Consider the following 18,848-nt stretch of genomic DNA (forward strand, 5'->3'; position numbering starts at 1 on the left):
TATATTAAATCTTTACAATGTGATCAGATGTTGTGCATTTATATTAAATCTTTACAATGTGATCATGTTGTGCATTTATATTAAATCTTTACAATGTGATCATGTTGTGCATTTATATTAAATCTTTACAATGTGATCAGCTGTTACCTGTCATGCAGTTATATTAAACATTTACTATGTGATCAGATGTATCCTGCCATGCAGTTATATAAACCTTTACAGTGTGATCAGTTATTATCTGTAAGGAATTTCTTAAACCATATGTGAGCTTTAGAGATTCCACTTAAAAGGATTTTAGTCTCATGATTTGAAGGAATAAGTGTTGGCAAGTTTGCAAATGAATTCTATCATGGTACCACATAAAAACGAAATAGTTATTGGACTGGCTAAGGTGCACATTTGCTATAAAAAAGACGAAATCACTGTGTAAATATTGGTAGACATACTTTTAATAATTTTCAATGCTGCTCCATCAACTCCTGACAGGACGAGGTAATTAAATATGCCAGGTTACTTGCCGCGGCCGCTTCATATCGTCTAACCACGAGACGATTGATGGGACAATATAAGACTATCCAATCGTCGTATGAAGTTTTAACCGTGCTCCTAATGTAAAACATTTACAGCAGTAGCGATATTTGTCATTTCACTAAAGTTATAGTGAACTACAAACAATCTTCTAACCACCAAACTAACCACCGAATGCACTGTGCCATATTAGCAGCGGAAGTCGGTTGACAAAATGCGGAAGAGCGAAGAATTAAAAAGGGGCGTGGCGGAATAAGGTGAATATCAAAACACACTATTTTTAAATTTCTTGGATTTATATTTCAGTTTATTTTATACATCTGATTCATATGAACACTGTGTCACAGATTAAAACGAAGGCAATGAGAACCTTTTTCCTCATATTTGATGATCAATAACTAAATTGTCTCAGAAGAAAAGAACTCCATGAAAAGAAAATTTATCAAGCAACTAAGCAAACAGCTTATACAAGGGCACCACCATGTGGTAAGTGTCTGCATTACACCACAATTTATACATTTTCTGTAGGGGTAGTAAAATTTATTTATCCATGTAGGGAAAGTATTTTTGCAGCACACACATTTAAAAAAATTAACACTCTTCCTTTATATATACACATATATACTCTTCTGGGCCTTGGAGAAGTTGCCATACCAACATATCACACAAAATGTCATAACTCTCAATAAAAGACCTATAAAACTCTAAGGGGTGGTTTCCTGGATTGGGATTATTTTAAACCAGGACTAGGCCTTAGTTTAATTAGGAAATATAACTAATTTTAACAAACATGCCTTACTAAAAACATTACTTGTGTGCATTTTGAGGCAAAACAAAGAGCACTGATGTAAGTGCAAATTGTTTTCAGTTTGGACATGTCTTTTATTTATTTTAGTCTAGGACTAGTCTAATCCCTGTCCGGGAAACCACCACTAAGAGTAGCCTGCTATTGACCTTAAAAGACAGTTATTTCTTTAAGATGATGATTGATGATTTTTATTTAAGTGTAATGCACTCATAGGTGCCCAGCCCACATGGGCTTATATTACACTATCCAGTCATTGGGAAAGATGACCATCAAGGAATAAAAAGAAAACAAACAATATAATACACCACAACATCCTGGCATAATCACAACTAAATCACCTCATCCCAGGATACAAAGTCTTTTGTCTTAATGTCCATGCCTTCTCAACAAAGGTTGCCATAATAAAAATTTCATTTTCAAATAACCAAGACATAGTTTCACCTTCAGGCATCCAAATCAAATCCGGGTTTTTCTGTTGCATCCTGGTATACAAATCTTCTCTTAAATTACTATACAGTGGACAATAAAACATAAAATGAAATTCATCCTATACCGAACATAAATCACATACAGAACATAACCTGTCCTCCTCTGGGACTCCTTTAAAGCGCCCCACTTCCACCTCTAGGGCAGCACTCCAGCTCTAAGCTGAGCACATAAGTACCTCTGTCTTCTTTTCAAATTAATTTGACATAAGATTCAGTAAAGAAATTTTCCTTAAACTGCACATAACAACTTAATTTAGGCTTCAGTAACATCTCTAATTTCCACTGTTCTTTATAAGTCTCAAATAATGATTGAAAGAAATACGTTCTATGTTGGAGCTGCTTGCTTACTTGGTCAGTCCATACGTCCAACTTAAGTTTACTATCTATTTGTTACCAATTGTATCTGTTCTCCATTAATTAATATAGGGTGTATATCGTTTGATCTTTCTCTCTAAAATAAATTACCATCTCTTTAGTTTTTTAAATATTAATTTAAAATATTTTTTAAATATTAAGCAAACATCTAGTACAAGGGCACCACCGTGTGGCAAGTGTCTGCATTACACCACAATTCATAAATTTTCTGTAACCATTAAAGTTACTGTAATGAATGTCATGACACCATTAATCAACTTGTTTTAAATAAAAATCCTTTTGTAACGTATAGATTTTGCATGTATAGATTTTTTTTTCTTTTTTGTTAACTCGTAATATAAAATATTGTTTACAAGATGAGCCGTAACAAAATACATTATAAGTAATATTGAAAAGTGGCCCATCTATACTCTTAAAAAATATATACAAAACTGTCACTGGGACAGTGCCTTTAAAAAAGTTCATAAAATGCACCATTTAGGCACTCTCTTTAAGTTGTACACTGTAAAAAACTTCTTTGCTGCCTTAAAATTTTTTGTTAAATCAACTCAGATTTACAAGTAATGTCAACAGAGATGAGTTAGCACAACTTATAAAATATAGTTGAGAAAAGTCAACTTGATTATAACAACTCACCTGTAGTTTGAACAACTCATCTCTAGTCAAGATTAATAATAGTAAGTTGAAATAACTTGTAAATCCGAGTTAATTCAACAAAAATTTTTAAGGCATTTCGAAAGGGAACTGCCCCTACCCTTGTCCCTTTCTGAGTAAAATGGGCCCCCACAAAAAAATCCACTTTACTTATGCATTAAATAAAGTTTAATTTATGTAAATTAAACATTATATTTAATAAAAGATACTAGACACATAAAATGACTCACACATAAAGTTATGACCATGAGTATTATCTATGATCTATTGCAGTGGTCTCCAACATGGTGCCCGTGGGATGCCCAAAGCACATTCTATTAATAGCCTCAATTTTAATATTTATTAAAAAAAGTTTTTGTATTAGTTTGGCTTCTTTTATGTTTGTTATCTTTTTAAACCGTGTTAAAACATATCAACAAGTAAAATAAAAAAAATAAAAAGTAGACTATATCAAAAAATAGCCCTCCAGATTTTTTTATCTATTGTGGTAGCCCTTGCTCACAAAAAAGTTTGAGACCTTTGAAGTCCTGCTCTACCCACCTTAGCAGATGTACTGTATATCAATGAAATCACTTTAAAGCACAGGTTAATCATAGTTGTGGCAACAGATTGCAACTATATATATTTTCAGGGGCAAACATTGCAGAGCAATCAGGTTGTAAACTTAAACAGCCCTTTTACCCAATGGCCCACTTTAGCTGATATCAGACTATTATTATTTTATATTCTAGGTCTACTTTGTGTAGCACCACTGTTATCAACCAGTTCATGGTATTATTTATTTGTTGTAACACATGGAAATATCTGGACAATTTGAACTAAAATGAGGCTAAACTATAAAGCCACTTTCAAGATCTACCATACAATAAAAAAATTATAGTTAACTTTATTTTATAAAGCGCCTTTAAAAGCAGCTTCTACACAATATAGGTAATACAAAAAATTCAAACAAAAACAAACATTTACAAAACATGCTTGTTTTAAAAAGCATTTATAAGCTTTAAAAATATCATAGGTCTGAGCTTCCCTGCAATAAGACCATATCAGAAATTAAATATTCACAGACAGATCGGCTCAGATAAAATTCTTCAAACTCTTTTAGTCCATTTTGTAGTATTGTCCATTTTTTCCTGCCAACATCTCCTCAACTTTCTCCAGCAACTTTACAATGTGAGACTCTTGGTGTCTGTTATCAAGCAGGTGGCATCTGTTACCACACTTTCTTACCAGCCACTCCAGGTCCCCATTTCTCTTTACATGCTGCTGACAACTTTCACCTAATGTCTCGCCCCAAGTGAACAGAACAATAGTATGTCCCCATGCCCCCTCTCCTAATACTGACATGGTACGTTCCACTGCACGCCTGTACTGACCAGTAAAGGATACATAAGCAGGTATTAACAAGATAAAGGCATGTGGTCCTGGCTGACACAGGGGCACACTTTCAGAGATATGTTTTTGAAACGTGCCTTGACGATCAGTTCCAGATCGCCATTTCAGTCCTTGTGGAGCCACCATAGTAGTTTTCCTGCCGGATATCTCTCCTCTCCAAGAGTCACCTCTATCTGTTTCAGGCCCAAGTAAGATGTGTATCGCTGTGTGATGTGAAGACCATGTGTCTCCTAAGAGCATTAGTCTTAGCTCAGACACAGGACATTTAATGCCTTTGGTTAGTTGATACATGGTGCTTGAAGATTCAAAGTCGTCTTCACCAGAACTGTCACCAAGCTCTTTCACTTTATTTTTTTGCTTGTCCTTCAGTGTTCCATTGCCATTCCAGCTCTTAACCAATATGTTGTTAGCATTTTCCAAGTGGATTTGCCGTTCGCCCTCTCCTTGTGTTCTAATGGCTTCTCTACTTGTGTCTTTTGCATCTCCATCAACATCCTGGTGTAATCTATAAATATGATCTTCCTTTTCCTGTTTCCCATTAAATTCAGTGCAGTTTGTCCATCTTTGATTCCCAGAGAAAGGCTTTTTGTGCATCAGTTTGAGCTCTGTGTTGTATAAATATTTCTCCCACTTTTCAAGTTCCTCTCGCTGCTTTTTCAGATGGTCTGCCTCATTACTTAAGTCCCTTGTTTTGAGCTCCAGTTGGTTTTTACTTTCCTCTACTTCTTTTTCTTTTAGCTCTAGTGTTTTTTGTAGGACTTCTAGCGTTTGTGTTTTTCTTTCAAAATCACTTGCATTTTCCTTTAGATCTAATTCTCGGTTCTGCAGGAATTGCTCTTTTTCAGTTATTTGATCATGTCTGATAGTGAGCTCAGTTTCCAGGTGGCGTAATTTTGTTTCTTTGGTATCCAGAAAGTGTTGTGTGTCTTTTAAACCATCCTGCTGTTCCTTGAGACTCTGTAGCATGTTTTTATTCTGTTGTCTCTCGCTTTGCAGCTGTTCTTCCTTGTTTTGCACAACTTCCTGTATTTTGTCCAAATGGATTTCTTTAGTTTTCAGTTTGTGCTCTCTTTGGCAAAGTGCTTCTTCACCTTTTATCAGCTCTTGCTCCCTACTTCCTAATTCCTCATTAATGCTCTTAAGTAACTTCTCTCGCTGTTCCACATCTTGATTTTGCTCTGTAAGCATTTTGTGTTTAAGTGCAACGTCCTTCTCCCTTTGAACAAGCTCTTGCTCTTTTTTTTGCAATCCATAAATTTTTTGCAGCAACTCATGTTCCTTATTAGTCAGCTCAGCTTGCAATTTCTCAATGTCATGTTTGTTGTTTTCAACTTCCTGTGAGCTGTTTGAGAACTCCCGGATCTTTACTTCCCACAGCTGGTTTGCATCGATTAGCTGACGCTCTTGTTTTTTAAGTTCATTTTCTTTCATCTCCAAATTTACTTTGAGCAACCCCAAAGATTTTTCTTCTTCTTTAAGCCTTTGTTGTTCTTTTATAAAAATCCTCTCGGTTTCCAGCAGTTCACGTTCTCTCATTTCCAGCTGTTGCCTCAGGTTTTCCAAATGTTTCTCGTGTTTTTCAGTCTGATCTTTCATTTCCTTTTGCTTGGTCTCTATTTTTTTCCAGGCTGTTTCTAGCTCTTCTTTTTCACATTTTATCTTTTGCTCTTTTACTTTTAACTTTTCCTCCCTGTCTGTAAGCTCATAGTGTCTTTTTTCAACCTCCCTTTTAATTTCTTCCAGATCTGCTGCCATATGTTTGTAGCTCTGACACTCGTTTTCCAGTTTTTCCTCCTTGTCCCTAATTATGTACATTCTTTTGTCCAACTCCTGCTTTTCGTCCATAAGTTCATTTTCTTTCCTATTAATTGCATCCTTTCTTTTGACCAACTCTTGTTTGTTTTGTTCTAGTTCCTTCAAATGGTCCTCCAAATTGTCTTCTCTTTTTTTGACCTCCTGCTCTCTTCTTTGAAGTTCCTCTTCTCTCCCCAGTGTTTGAATGTCTTGTTCTTTTTGTTCCATCGATTTATTCTCATAATATACTTTCATCTCATTTAATTCCTCCTCTTTCTGCTTTTCCTTCTTATGAAGTTCTTCCAGCACCTGTTTTAACTGATCCATTTCTTGTTCTAGATCTTTCATTTGTTTGAGAGACAGGTCATCTTTTGTCTTCTGTGTCTCATACTGACTAAGCATCTCTTTGATCTCATCTTCTCTTCTATTCTCTGCCTCTCTCTGAGCTTGCAAAGCGTTCTCATAGCTCTCACACTTAAACGTCAGCTCTTGACATTTTTTCTCCAGTTCAGTGATGGTGTTTTGTAGAATGTTGTTTCTTTCTTTGTCTTCTTTGTTCTGATGTTTTAGCTCCTCCATATTTCTTTCAGTGTCTGTGTTTTGTTGTTTTAACTGGTTGTTCTCGGTCTTCTCAGTTGCCAGTCTGTCATTTTCCTCAATCTGATTCTTGATTCTTTCCAGTTCCTCTTCCATCAATTTGTAGGCCTCAGTCTTTACTTCAGACTCTTCCTCTAAATGTTGTAATTTAGCAGCATACTTTTCGGCATTCATTTTTAACTGGTCAATAGCTTTCTGTTTTTCTTGAATATTTTCATTCAGTGTGTTCATCTCTTTGTCCTTCTCCAGATCTCTGTGTCTTAATTTGTCTATTTCATCATCTCTTACTTTAATTTCATTCTGTAGATGTTTTAATTTAGCTGCACTTTCTTCCGTATTTGCCCTGAGAATGTCTTTTACTGCTTCTATGTCTCTTTGTTTTTCATTGATGTTTTGTCTCATTTTGTCAACTTCCTTCTTTTTCTCCAGATCTGTTTGTCCTAATTTGGTAATTTCCTGTTCTTTTGTTATCACTTGTTCTTCTAAATGCTTTAGTTGACTTGCACTTTCTTCAATATTTTTCTGAATTATGTCTTTCAAGTTTTCTATGTCACTCTGTTTGTCGAACATGTTTTGCCTAAGTGTATCAATTTCTCTGTCCTTTTCCATTTGACTTTGAATTAATTTGTGTATTTCAGCTTCTTTAGCCCTAAATTCTTCATGTAAATGTTTGAGTTTAGATGCATATTCTTCATTATTATCCTGGACAATTTCTTTAAGTTTTTCTATGTCTTTTTGTTTCTCATCAATGTTTTGCCTCAATGTCTCTATTTCTTTGTCTTTTTCCAGATGTCTTTGTTTCAGTGTGTTTATTTCCTCTTCTTTTTTGTGTAGTTTCTCTTGTGTTGCAACATTTCGGTGCAGCTCCTCTTCTTTTTCTTTTTTAATTTGCTCTTGCGCCTGCCGTATGGCAGCTATTTCTTCGTCTTTTCCTATAAGTTTATTTTTCAGTGTGTTGTATTTCTCAATGACGTTTTCGTGCATTTCTCTCTCTGCTTCTGTCATTTTTATTTGCTCTTGGCATGACGTCTGTAGCTGTTCCATCTCTTTTGTCATCGTCTTTATCACTTCTCTTAGTTTGTCCATGTTTTTCTCTCTTTTTTTATCTGTTTCCCTCCATATTTCACTTTGTTCTCTTTCCCTGCTCTCGGTCTTTAATGTCACCTTCTGAATTTCTATGAGAATACTTTCTATTTTTTTGTCCTTTTCTTTCAGTTTGCTCTCAATCTCTTGCTGTTTTTGTGTGGACTCTTCCTCATACCTATGGTAGGCATCTATTTCCTTTTGAGTCTCTTCAGCTTTTCTCCTCAACATATCGTTCCTGTTTTCTGCATCTACCAGTTTATTTCTTAATTCATTTACCTCAGTCTGGTAAACACGTTGAAATTCTGACTCCTTCTCCTTTCTTTCTTGCTCTTTCACAACACACATGCGCTCTAGTTCTAGCAGTTTCATTTGAAGATCATCCACCTTCTCTTTAAGTTCTTCCCTCTCTAAATCTCTTTCTTCTAAACTCATTTCTAGTCTCTCTTTTTCTTTATGTTTTTGATTGAGAGCCGCCATGACTCTGCTTATTTCTGTGGTGAGCTCTTGTATCTCTCTCTCCCTGTCTTCTGTTAACCATGCCATCTTCTCCTCAAGTTCACCCATTATGCTTTTTTTGTCATCCTCGCCCCTATATGGCATCTCTTCCCTCTCTGTCTTTCCAGGGGACTGTACTTTGTCTTTTTTGCGTCTATCGAAAAACCAGCGAATACTTCTGACTTCTCTCTCCTTCATCTTTTTCAGTTCTTCCTCCTGCCGTTGAAGCTTCTCTGTAAACTCTTTAACCTTCAGCTGGAATTTCTCATTCTTTTGTCTTCCTAACTCTTGAATCTCATGTACTAGTGGCAAGAAGGCCTCGCACCGATTCCCTGCTACCATTTTTTCAATCTTCTCAAGAAGTCCAGTTATCTGTGTTGTGGGATTTTGACTTTGCAAACAAGAAGTGCTGCTGATGACATGGAACCTGTTTGAACATCTTTCCATCAACCAGTGAAGATCCTTGCCTCCTCCTTGGATGTGCTGCTCAATAGTTACTCCCTGACGTAGTTGGTCACCTCTTGTGAAAAGAAGAATTGTATGTCTCCAAACAGTCTCTCCCAGAAGCTCAAGGTGCTCCCGGACTGCTGGAGCTTGGACGATAGCATCCACTCTCAATGCCAGAAGAAAGGCATGAGGTCCTGGAGGACAAAGCGTCACACTCAATCCAATCTCACGCTTTACTCTCTCTGGAGTTGTTCCCTCTGGTCCGCCCTCCCATCCAGGCACATCCACCACAGTAACCAGTCTATGAGAGACCTCTGCCTGCTGTCTTGAGCATTCCTCTGTGGCTTCTCCACTTTGAAAGTATCTCGGACCACCGAGGATGGCATTCCCAGCCGAGCTTTTTCCTGTCTCCCTCTCTCCCACCAAAATCAGTCTCAGCTCAGGAAAACGCCGTGAACCCCTGGAGAAAAGATTCTTCTCATCCAGATCTTCAACTTGAGGACTGTCATCTGACAAAGAAACAATGCAAAGCTATATTAAGGTGTTATTTATAAATTCAGATTCTGTAGCAAATCAGGATTATCATTGTTAGATTATTATTTATATTAAAATCTTTAAAAATAATTTTTATATTTGGGCAATATGTAATAAAGGCGGAGTGCCGACATCGTTGCCTGGGTTGCGTATGTATAGGACGGGGTGCTTTCAAATGTCAACACTGGCTTTCGGAGATCGTTCACCCCACCTTTAAAACCAACAAACGACAGTATGTATTGAAACCAACAAACAAATCAGGGCTGCGTTTCCCGATTAACGTTGTCTCTTAGCGCGCTACGAAGACTCTTAAGTTAAACCTTAACTACAGGTATACCTTTTCTAGTCGTGTTTCCCGAACTGTACCTTAGCGGGTTTCTTAAGGTATACTTTCTTACGTACGACGTTACCAGGTGCTGTCCATGGCGATGGTGCTGAATAGGTTGATATCGATTGCTCGACAATCAATTGTTCACTTTATGTAACAGGTACTTCGCTGCGTTATGAGAGAGCGGTGTTATTTATTAAAGAAACATTTCAGAAATAAGTTATTAGGAATATCTGGTAAAAATATTTCAAATTGCAAACTAAAATAAATATAAACCTTGTATATTTTATTTTACATCAAACCCATGCAAAACCCGCAACTTAATGTCCAAAAGTATCATGCATAAACTGCTCCAATGCATCCATTATTCCTTCACTTTAAAGGATAATTTATATTAGGGGTTCCCAATAAATGCGTTGCACAGGGGAATAAGGTGGGTCGTGCAAGTCACCTGGCTTGGCTGTGCATTACACTTAAAATATATAAAAACAAATTGTTGTTCAGTAGTTCACCCGTTTATTGTGCTTGGACACTGGATGCGCAAGCTGTCACGGTTAATCCGTGTCATGTCTTGTCTCTGTTCTGATTGTTGTCACCTGGACATTCATTGATTAATTACCTGCCTCATCACACCTGTTTGTCATTTTGTCTGTGTGTATATATACTCCTGTTTTCTGTTTGCTCACCGCTGGATCATTGTCATTGTCGCTACTTTCATGTCTGTTCCTGTTTCTTGTATTGGATGTTCCTGTGTTACCTGCCCGTTGTTTTATTCTCGTGTTTTGTTTCTCGTTCTGTTAATAAATGTTATTTATTTCATTGTGAACTCTGCACTTGCATCCTAACTTCCTCACTCCTGCATCCCAGTCGTGACACAAGCGCGTTTACAATGCGGATAACGCTTAATGGACGCATTTCTGGAGCCACGCCTGTCTGTTTACCTTAAATATAACATAAAATATATATTATATGATATATAAATATATATTATGATTTCTTTAGATTTTAGCTTTGATTAGTTTAATTGTGGAAAATTTGTTGACCTTATACAAGCAGTAATCAAGTGGAGCAGTTTCTTTTAAGTGTTTATAAAGAATATGGCATGCAGCTGCCTCAAAGTTAGAAAACATTAAAAAACTTCGATGCAAAGTCGACTTAACATCAATAATAATATTTAGGAAAATCAACAATTATGATTTCGTGATGAATGTGCTCCTGTGGCATGCAATTTTTACTTGATTTGTTTTATTGCAGATAAAATAGCCGGTAAACTAAAGATTTAACGGATTTAAAATGCACAAATGAAATAGTAAGATTTGCTGTATAGCTAGCTGCCTGCCATAGTTTCACCAACTCCTCCACCCAAACTCGTTTATTTTTTTATAGTTTCTTAAGCCTGTAATTATAGTTCTAAGCTGATGTTCCTTTGGAAAAAAATATAAAAAATCTAATAACCATCAGTGTAATGATGTCTTATTATTTGAATGTTTTATTCTTCCAATAAAAAATGCCTAATTTATGCCAACTTTTTTTTACAGATATTTAGTTATATAGACTGCAATCTACACAAGCTTTTATCACACTCATGTCCCCTAGGGGAGTCAAGTGGGATAAGGTATAGCTAAGAGTGCTCCAGACCAACCTTCCAAATGAACGACTTACAGAAGTGATGCGTAACTAAGAACGTTTCGGGAAACACGTATTAACGATAAGGTACAGCTTAAGGTACAACTTAAGAACGACGTAGAGCGAAGAAGGTTTTAGGGGAACGCAGCCCAGGTCAGTTAAGTAATGCAACTAACTTGCTTTATTTGTATTAATAAAGAAACTGTTTATGATAATGTTTTTGTAACAAAAAACTTTTTTACACTGTTACTGTAGAAACATTTTTCAAAATATGTACTCCAGCTGTCAGTAGGGCTCTACCCTTTAAAAGGTCCCTAATATGTACCATTTAGGCGCAGGTATGTATACATTTGGTACCAATATGTACATATAAGACCCAACAAATTCATCATACAGTGGTCTACCAGTAAAATTGATAAAAATTTAGGACCACAAATTATTCAGACACTCTGAATGACCATGTTTTGCTTAAGTGTTTTTTCTTATGTATGTATGTCCATTTTTTTGTAAAGACAAGAAAATGGTCAGTAACAGAAAACCAATAATAAATTATACAAAAAATTATGAGCAATTCTCCAAGTAATTATAATATAACAAGCATACAAATAAACAGTGCTTTTTATGTTTTTCAGGTTGGTCTGTAGAAACGTAATCAAATTAAAAATAATACTGCATATGTAGTCTTAGTCTGTATAGTTTAAATTAAGTATAGATTGAGTCTTTTTGCAGTCACTTGCAAATCTAAGTAACAAATAAAAATACATGGGCGGGAATGGTGGTGGGGAGTTGAAAAGTGCAGAGGACATGCCCCCAAGTAATCTATGCCCATAATAATATAATCTTTAGGAGCAAATATAAACTCTTTAGGAGCAAAGCTGTAATTTTGGCTGGGCGCATTTAGCTTACGAACAAACAATTCGATGCCAGTCTCATTAATATGAAGATAAGCATTCAGCAGGGATTTGCATTGACTATTTATGGTTAAAAATGGGAATGTACAGGGCGGGATAGGAGGCAGTTTCACATACGCACAATTTTAGGTGATCTGTGATTTAATAAAAGGAGCATTGCTTGCTGGTCTGCGTACGAATGGTTTTATAAATCTGAATATTTTTTGCCGTACGCTATTTTTGGCTTTTGTGTGTACGTAGACTTTTAGTAAGGATCCTTTGCACAGTTTTATAAATGAGGCCGCTGAACACTACTGAACACAAAAAATATTTTGAATGGCTAACATCATCAGAGAAGACATTCAACATTTGCATGTTTTGTCCGGTTTAAAACAGTCATTGGACAAAGATATGCAACAAGGTGCTAAACCCTAATGTTTAGGACAAAGCATAAATATGCAAATTAGTCAACAAACATATTCATTCATTCATTTATTTTATAAGCACATTTAAAAATAACTCCGGGTTGACCAAAGTGCTGTACAAACTAAAATGATCAAATAAAAAATACACATTACAAACATTACAGATAGAGCAAAAAGATAATAGATTAAAGGAATAGTCTACTCATTTTCAATATTAAACTATGTTATTACCTTAACTAAGAATTGTTGATACATCCCTCTATCATCTGTGTGCGTGCACGTAAGCGCTGGAGCCTGCTGCGACACTTCGATAGCATTTAGCTTAGCCCCATTCATTCAATGGTATCAAACAGAGATAAAGTTAGAAGTGACCAAACACATCAACGTTTTTCCTATTTAAGACGAGTAGTTATACGAGCAAGTTTGGTGGTACAAAATAATACGTAGCGCTTTTCTAAGCGGATTTAAAAGAGGAACTATATTTTATGGCGTAATAGCACTTTTGAGAGTAATTTTTGATAAAATTTTTACTTCATGAAAACACGATAACAGGGCCTTCAAGGAGCTAGAATCACTGTGTTTAAAGGGGAGATATAGTTGGTTGTGGTCGCCATTTAAATGAAATGATATTCCATATCTAGAAAAAATGGGGCCCAGTGGCATAAATATAGGGAGAACAATGTTGGAGCCAAGATGGATCCCTGTGGAACACCACAGGAGAGACATGCAGTAAAGGAAGTATGTTTAACAATTCGGACAGACAACAACCTTTTAGTTAAAAAATACATATTTGTGCTTTGTTCAAACTTTTTTATGGTGCATTGAGTGTTTTTACATATTAAAACTAAAATTACTGAAAATACCCTATAATAAAACCTGGAAAGGAACTTAAAGCTGTGATGTACAGGACAATAAAAAAACCTACTGGTCAACACTGATCTGATGGTTCCTCTCTGAGTCTGCGCCTCCATCATTCTCTGTTTCTTCCTTCTCTCTCGTGCCCTCCTTTTGCTATCACCCTCCAGTTCCAGATGAAGAAGGTCTATCTCAAAATATCTCCCACCTCTCTCTTCAACTAGTTTGTCCATTTTCCTCATTAGTTCCTTCACCTGAGTTCCATCATCAATACGCCTTTTATTTTCCAGAACATGGAATCTGTTTCCACACCTTTGCAGTAGAGTTTGGAAGGCCTTGCCTCCATTTTTAATTCTCTCTTCAATGGGAACTGAGCCCAGTTCATCCCCTCGTGTGAACAACACCAATGTGTGATCCCACACTGTCTTGCCCAAAAGTTCCAGGTACTCTTCAATTTGTTTATGATAGTCCGCTGTCACTGAGGTACAAGATCGGACCACTAAAAGGATTGCGTGAGGTCCAGGTGGACACAAAGATATACTTCGCATTGTTTCTCTTCTTACCCATCCAGGAGTACCGTTCACTGGATAATACCATTCCCAGCCAGGCGTGTCCACAACTGTAACACGTTTTCCAGCTACTTCGGCACGTCTCTTTACACACTCCTCAGTTGGTTTTCCTGTCTCAAACCCTCCTGGCAGGCCTAAAATAGTATTGCCTGCAGAGCTCTTTCCAGCACCTTTGCGGCCTAGCAAAACCAATCGTAGTTCAGGAAGAGATGCAGGCTGGGGACTAAGACTTTGTCCAGTGGCTACAACCATCTGCTGTCTTCCATCTGTAACAGAAACTTGTTTTAATGTATAATGTCAATTTATATAAAATAGAAAAAAGTTGTCTTTATCGTTTTATCATCCCCAAACATACGTTAAAATATTTCATAAGAGAAAAGGACAATTTGTTGGGTTTGCATGCAGCATTCATCATATGTGAAATTTTAATCTAACTATGAGATTTGGAGCATCAAAGTTTGATTTAACATTAAAGATATCAAGGTTCGATTTTCACTGAATCTTCTTTATAATATGTAGGATGACTTTTTTTTTCCGAAAACTATAAGTAATAAAAAAGGACTTTAGAAGGCATTTCACAGGCGGAGTAACAAATACTCTCTAGTGAGACATTTCCTGATGTTGTTTTAATAAAAAAAAGTATAATACAGTGACGCTCTCAAAATTATTTGGAAACCTATGCCACACTTACAAATGTATAAATGTGATTGAATTGTGTATAAAATATAAAAGAAAAATTGCTGTTTGGTTTAAAATGATAATAATATAAAAAAAATCCTTATCTTACTTCCTTCTCAGCAAGCAATAGCTGTCATTTCATCATCTAGGTTAACTATAGACTCAAGACAGATATTGTATGATATTCCATCATGTAAACAATGTCAACAGTGATTACAAGGTTCATTTATTTATTTAACTAATTTCTGCCTTATGGCTAAACGTCTTAAATTTTCAATGAAAGACGTCTGGACTGTGTTTGGATGACTATTAGATGTCTTTAAAATGCAAAATTGCTTGCTGGGTTGTTCCCTGTTTTGTGATTGTGAATTCAGTTTTCAAATAGTATGAATATGAACATTGTCAACAGCATGATGCATAGCTGCACACATCTGGGAAATATGTGTATCACACACACCAGCTGTTCACATTTTTTTCATATCCAATCATATTCACTCCATTTCATGTCCATGCATTAATTTTTTTTTAATTTGTTAGCAATGTAATAAGCTGGGTATTTTGTATTATTGACTGATTATCTTTTACATAAACACTTTTTGCATCAGTTGGCAAAGACTCGTCATGAGGCTCAGAAAAATGAAGTTTGTTCTTAGAAAAGCCATATCATACACTATTGCCACTTTTGTTAACAAATGCATTTAAATGCATACATTTTTAAGTGGTCACTCCAAGTTTGCTATCATCAATCTGCTTTAAGATTTATAATGATGTTTGCTTACCGGAGAAGAAAGGACTTCCTCTTTGTGTTTCCATCTTTGCCACTTAATTTTCGGTACTACTTTATCCTTTCGTTATATATTTTATAAACATAATTTAACCCCACAGTAACTTCCACATGTATCTGTTCACTTCCTCCTATTGCACGGAACAACGGTAGAGCAGAAAGCAATTCTGAAGGTGGAAGTTTGGTCACGTGACTAACCTGTGGTTTTCTGTAACTCACACAGGAAACACCATGTACTCTTGTGCATGGGTATAGCGGAAATTTAGAAGGAAGCTCTGTGGTCAAAATGTTGTTCATTTTATATAGGCACCAACATACGTACCATCATATTGTTTCACTTTGTATAATTACAGTTCAATTGTCAAACAAAAACTTTTCTTTCTGTCAGATTAAATGTCTTGATCTTAGTCAAATTGATGACTTGTTAATTTCATTCCTGCTTCAGGTCAACATAGCCTGTAATTTACATTCTAATTCACTTTCATAATGCCATGTAGTTCAGAACATAAATAATTCAGTGTAAAAATAACATTCTTCATTTTATAAAAGGTATAAAGCGTCATTAAAGGCATCATTAAAGCATCAATACATTCACACCTTTATGTGAGTTTGTAGTTGATCATGGAAAAACCTTTTAAAGCAGGACTCCTTAAGGGGGTCGTACACCGGAAACCCAGCTCAGCGCCGCGCCATTCTAAAAGAATGAAACACATTGTTTTCTATGAGTATGCGCACACCGGCGCCGACAGGTGGCACCTGTCCGCTTCACCCAGCTTCGATTCAGGAAGTTGCTCTAATCGCTGTCACGCCACAGAGCGCCACTCACATAGTTTAACATTAAGTAACATCATATATGTCCCAAATCATTAACGATTAACATTGGCTGCTAACGTATATTTTGCATTTTGAAGTAGGCGCTATCTGACTAAGCTCGGGCTATTTAATGTGCACTTCCGGTTTTACGATACCTCCGAGTTGTCCTAGACGTGACTCGACGCTGCGCTTCCGGTGGGCGACCCCCTTTAAAGGTGCCAAAGAATACATTGAAATACTGTGTTAAATTGTTCCCTGATATCTACATAGGAGGTATGTGGCTCTATTAAGTGCAAAATTTATTCAGAGATGGTTTTACATGTCCATTTACAACTCTAGAATTGCCCTTTAGGATGAAATTGTCTACTATTACCTTATTTGAAAGGGTCATGAATAATAATGATGAGCTCTGAAATGTTTGGCTGTTTCTCAGAGCAGTTAATTTCAGTAGCTCTGTGTGTGTGCAAACAAATGTTATGTTTGAGCCTGTATCAGGCGAAGATAGGGAATTTGAAGAATAATCAATTGTTTGGAGATTGTTAATGGACATTTCTATGTGGCAAGTTTGTGTTTTTTATTATAGTATTGACCTGCAAAACGTAGCTGTAACATCACATGAAACACAGGGCGAGCATACACTAAATAAGGGTCTAGTATCAATGTTCAAAGCACACGCGTGCACAAGCAGCAATCCAGGGCGAGCGTGCAGCAGTCACATAAAGTAGTTGATAAAATGTTCAAAGCACGCACAATAATCCAAAATCAGCGTACAGCAACCGAATAAAGTGGCTAGTAAAATTACCAAAGGATGCACGTTGACACAACCAGTCATTCAGGACAGACGTACAACCATCGAATAAAACAGCTAGCGCTATAACAATCAACGTATGCACGTTACATGAACAATAATCCAGGCAAAACAGCAGCTAGTGAATGAATGCTCTGCAGCTGAAGTCAGTCTCCAGTTGAACCAGCCCGGTCTCTGTTATTTATAACAAAAAAATAATTAACCCCAATTCAACCATAAATGAAGCTGGCACCAAGTGCCTATCCAGGAGAAGGCAGCTCAAGGGGTACAAACAGTACAGGTAGCCTTCAGTAACATCCGCTTTTGAATGCGTTGAGCGACTGTGCAGAAGATTAGCCAACCAACGGGAGATCTACGAACGTACAGTACATAGTAAACATAACGATAGCTGGTAACAGCGAGATACACAGAGACACAGCAGCAAAACAACACGGAGCGAGTGACCCGGAAGTATGAAGCACTTCCTTCACTAGTGAGCAAGAGAGCAGTCCAAAGGACTACGATGGGTATTTATGGAGGGAGCCAGGGACAGCGATTGGCCAAAAGAATGCAAAGTAATTACGAGTTTAACTTGTACTGCCACAGCTGCAAAGGGTGGGCCAACTTCATATTAAACCCTAAGAAATAAGAATAGGATGTCATTCAGGTTCATGTGCATATAAAGGCAGGTGTCCAAAAAAAGGCGTTTTGGCAATATAGTGTAGCAGTCAAAGCTTTGTTTTAAGCATTGTAACAACATTGTACTTAATGTTGCGGGCGTACATCTCGACTGTTACCTCAAAGTTGGTGTAATGTTGAGATTGACCTGTTTCCAGCGGTCTTTTGCATTCATACGGTTTACATAAGTAGAAACAATCATGATTAAGGCTCATGGTATGTCATTAGCATGCACAGAACTCTTAGTATTTATCTATGCCTAGGTAAATACAGTTTTACATTCAATGGCACCTTTTACTATTAGGGAGTCTGTTAGGCCAGACATTGAGGTTCAAGGTCCAAATAACCCTTTAGACCATTTTCATGAAAATAAATCCATATTTAGAAAATTGGAATAGGATTAGAAAAGCTTTCACTATAACAGTTCAAGATGATAACAAACCAGCTCTTTGCTATTGGTTAGCATTAATCAATAATTTGTTTCCATATGTGGTGATGTCAGTGATAGTAGAAAAGAGACCGCACTCAAAGACTGAATAAAGTACAAGAACTGTATTAAAGTACCGAATAATACTAACAGGCCAAAACAAACATAAGACAAACGTTTCGGGCTTAGCCCATCATCAGTGTCACAACTTTGAACCCTCAAAGTTGTGACACTGATGATGGGAAAAGCCTAAAACGATGTGCTAAGCCACTTTTCTCACGTGATGTCAGTGATAAAAGGAAAGTTAATCAAAGGTTGAGAAAGATATTCCTACGCAATAACATGCATTGACAACACTGATGATAATAATGTGCACAAAAATCCAACAACAGGCATTAATAAAACTAATACAGCCACTTTGGCTAAAAGAAGCTGCTAACATTTGTTCACTTTTTGTTTACTTGCAGTGTAAATATTTTGGTGTTCTGGCACAGCAAACCATGTTTTGGCAAACCTGTCACACATTTATGTCAAGTTTCCTGATGACCACAGATGTTTCATAAAAAGCCCATTTATGAGTTGTGGACTGCATACACCCTCTTTTCTAAAAAAAAATGCAGTGTGACAAGAACTTGTTTTATACCATGGCATTACATGTTCTGCATCAAAATTCATGGTGACAGAAAGTCTCCTATGTTTTCCAGAGCTGCTGTGCAATCTAAAGGTGAGCTCATGACTGTGACTCACATTCTCCCAAAGCACCTCTGAACAGCATTTTCCTCTTTAAAAA

General features: G+C 36.6%; 1 protein-coding gene across 1 annotated transcript; it reads right to left on the bottom strand.

Annotated features, from left to right (window-relative positions):
- Window positions 1-857: 857 nt before the first annotated feature.
- On the bottom strand, window positions 858-15,489 carry LOC135783559 (uncharacterized). Its single transcript, XM_065294317.2, has 3 exons — window positions 15,349-15,489; window positions 13,393-14,157; window positions 858-9,173 (listed from the first exon to the last, which is right to left on the bottom strand). Exons 1-3 carry the CDS (start codon window positions 15,380-15,382, stop codon window positions 3,952-3,954), a joined length of 6,021 nt encoding a protein of 2,006 aa, XP_065150389.1. The 5' UTR covers window positions 15,383-15,489; the 3' UTR covers window positions 858-3,951.
- Between the last annotated feature and the right edge of the window lie 3,359 nt (window positions 15,490-18,848).

This window comes from Paramisgurnus dabryanus, chromosome 2 (assembly GCF_030506205.2).
Source record: "Paramisgurnus dabryanus chromosome 2, PD_genome_1.1, whole genome shotgun sequence".
Lineage (NCBI taxonomy): Eukaryota > Metazoa > Chordata > Actinopteri > Cypriniformes > Cobitidae > Paramisgurnus > Paramisgurnus dabryanus.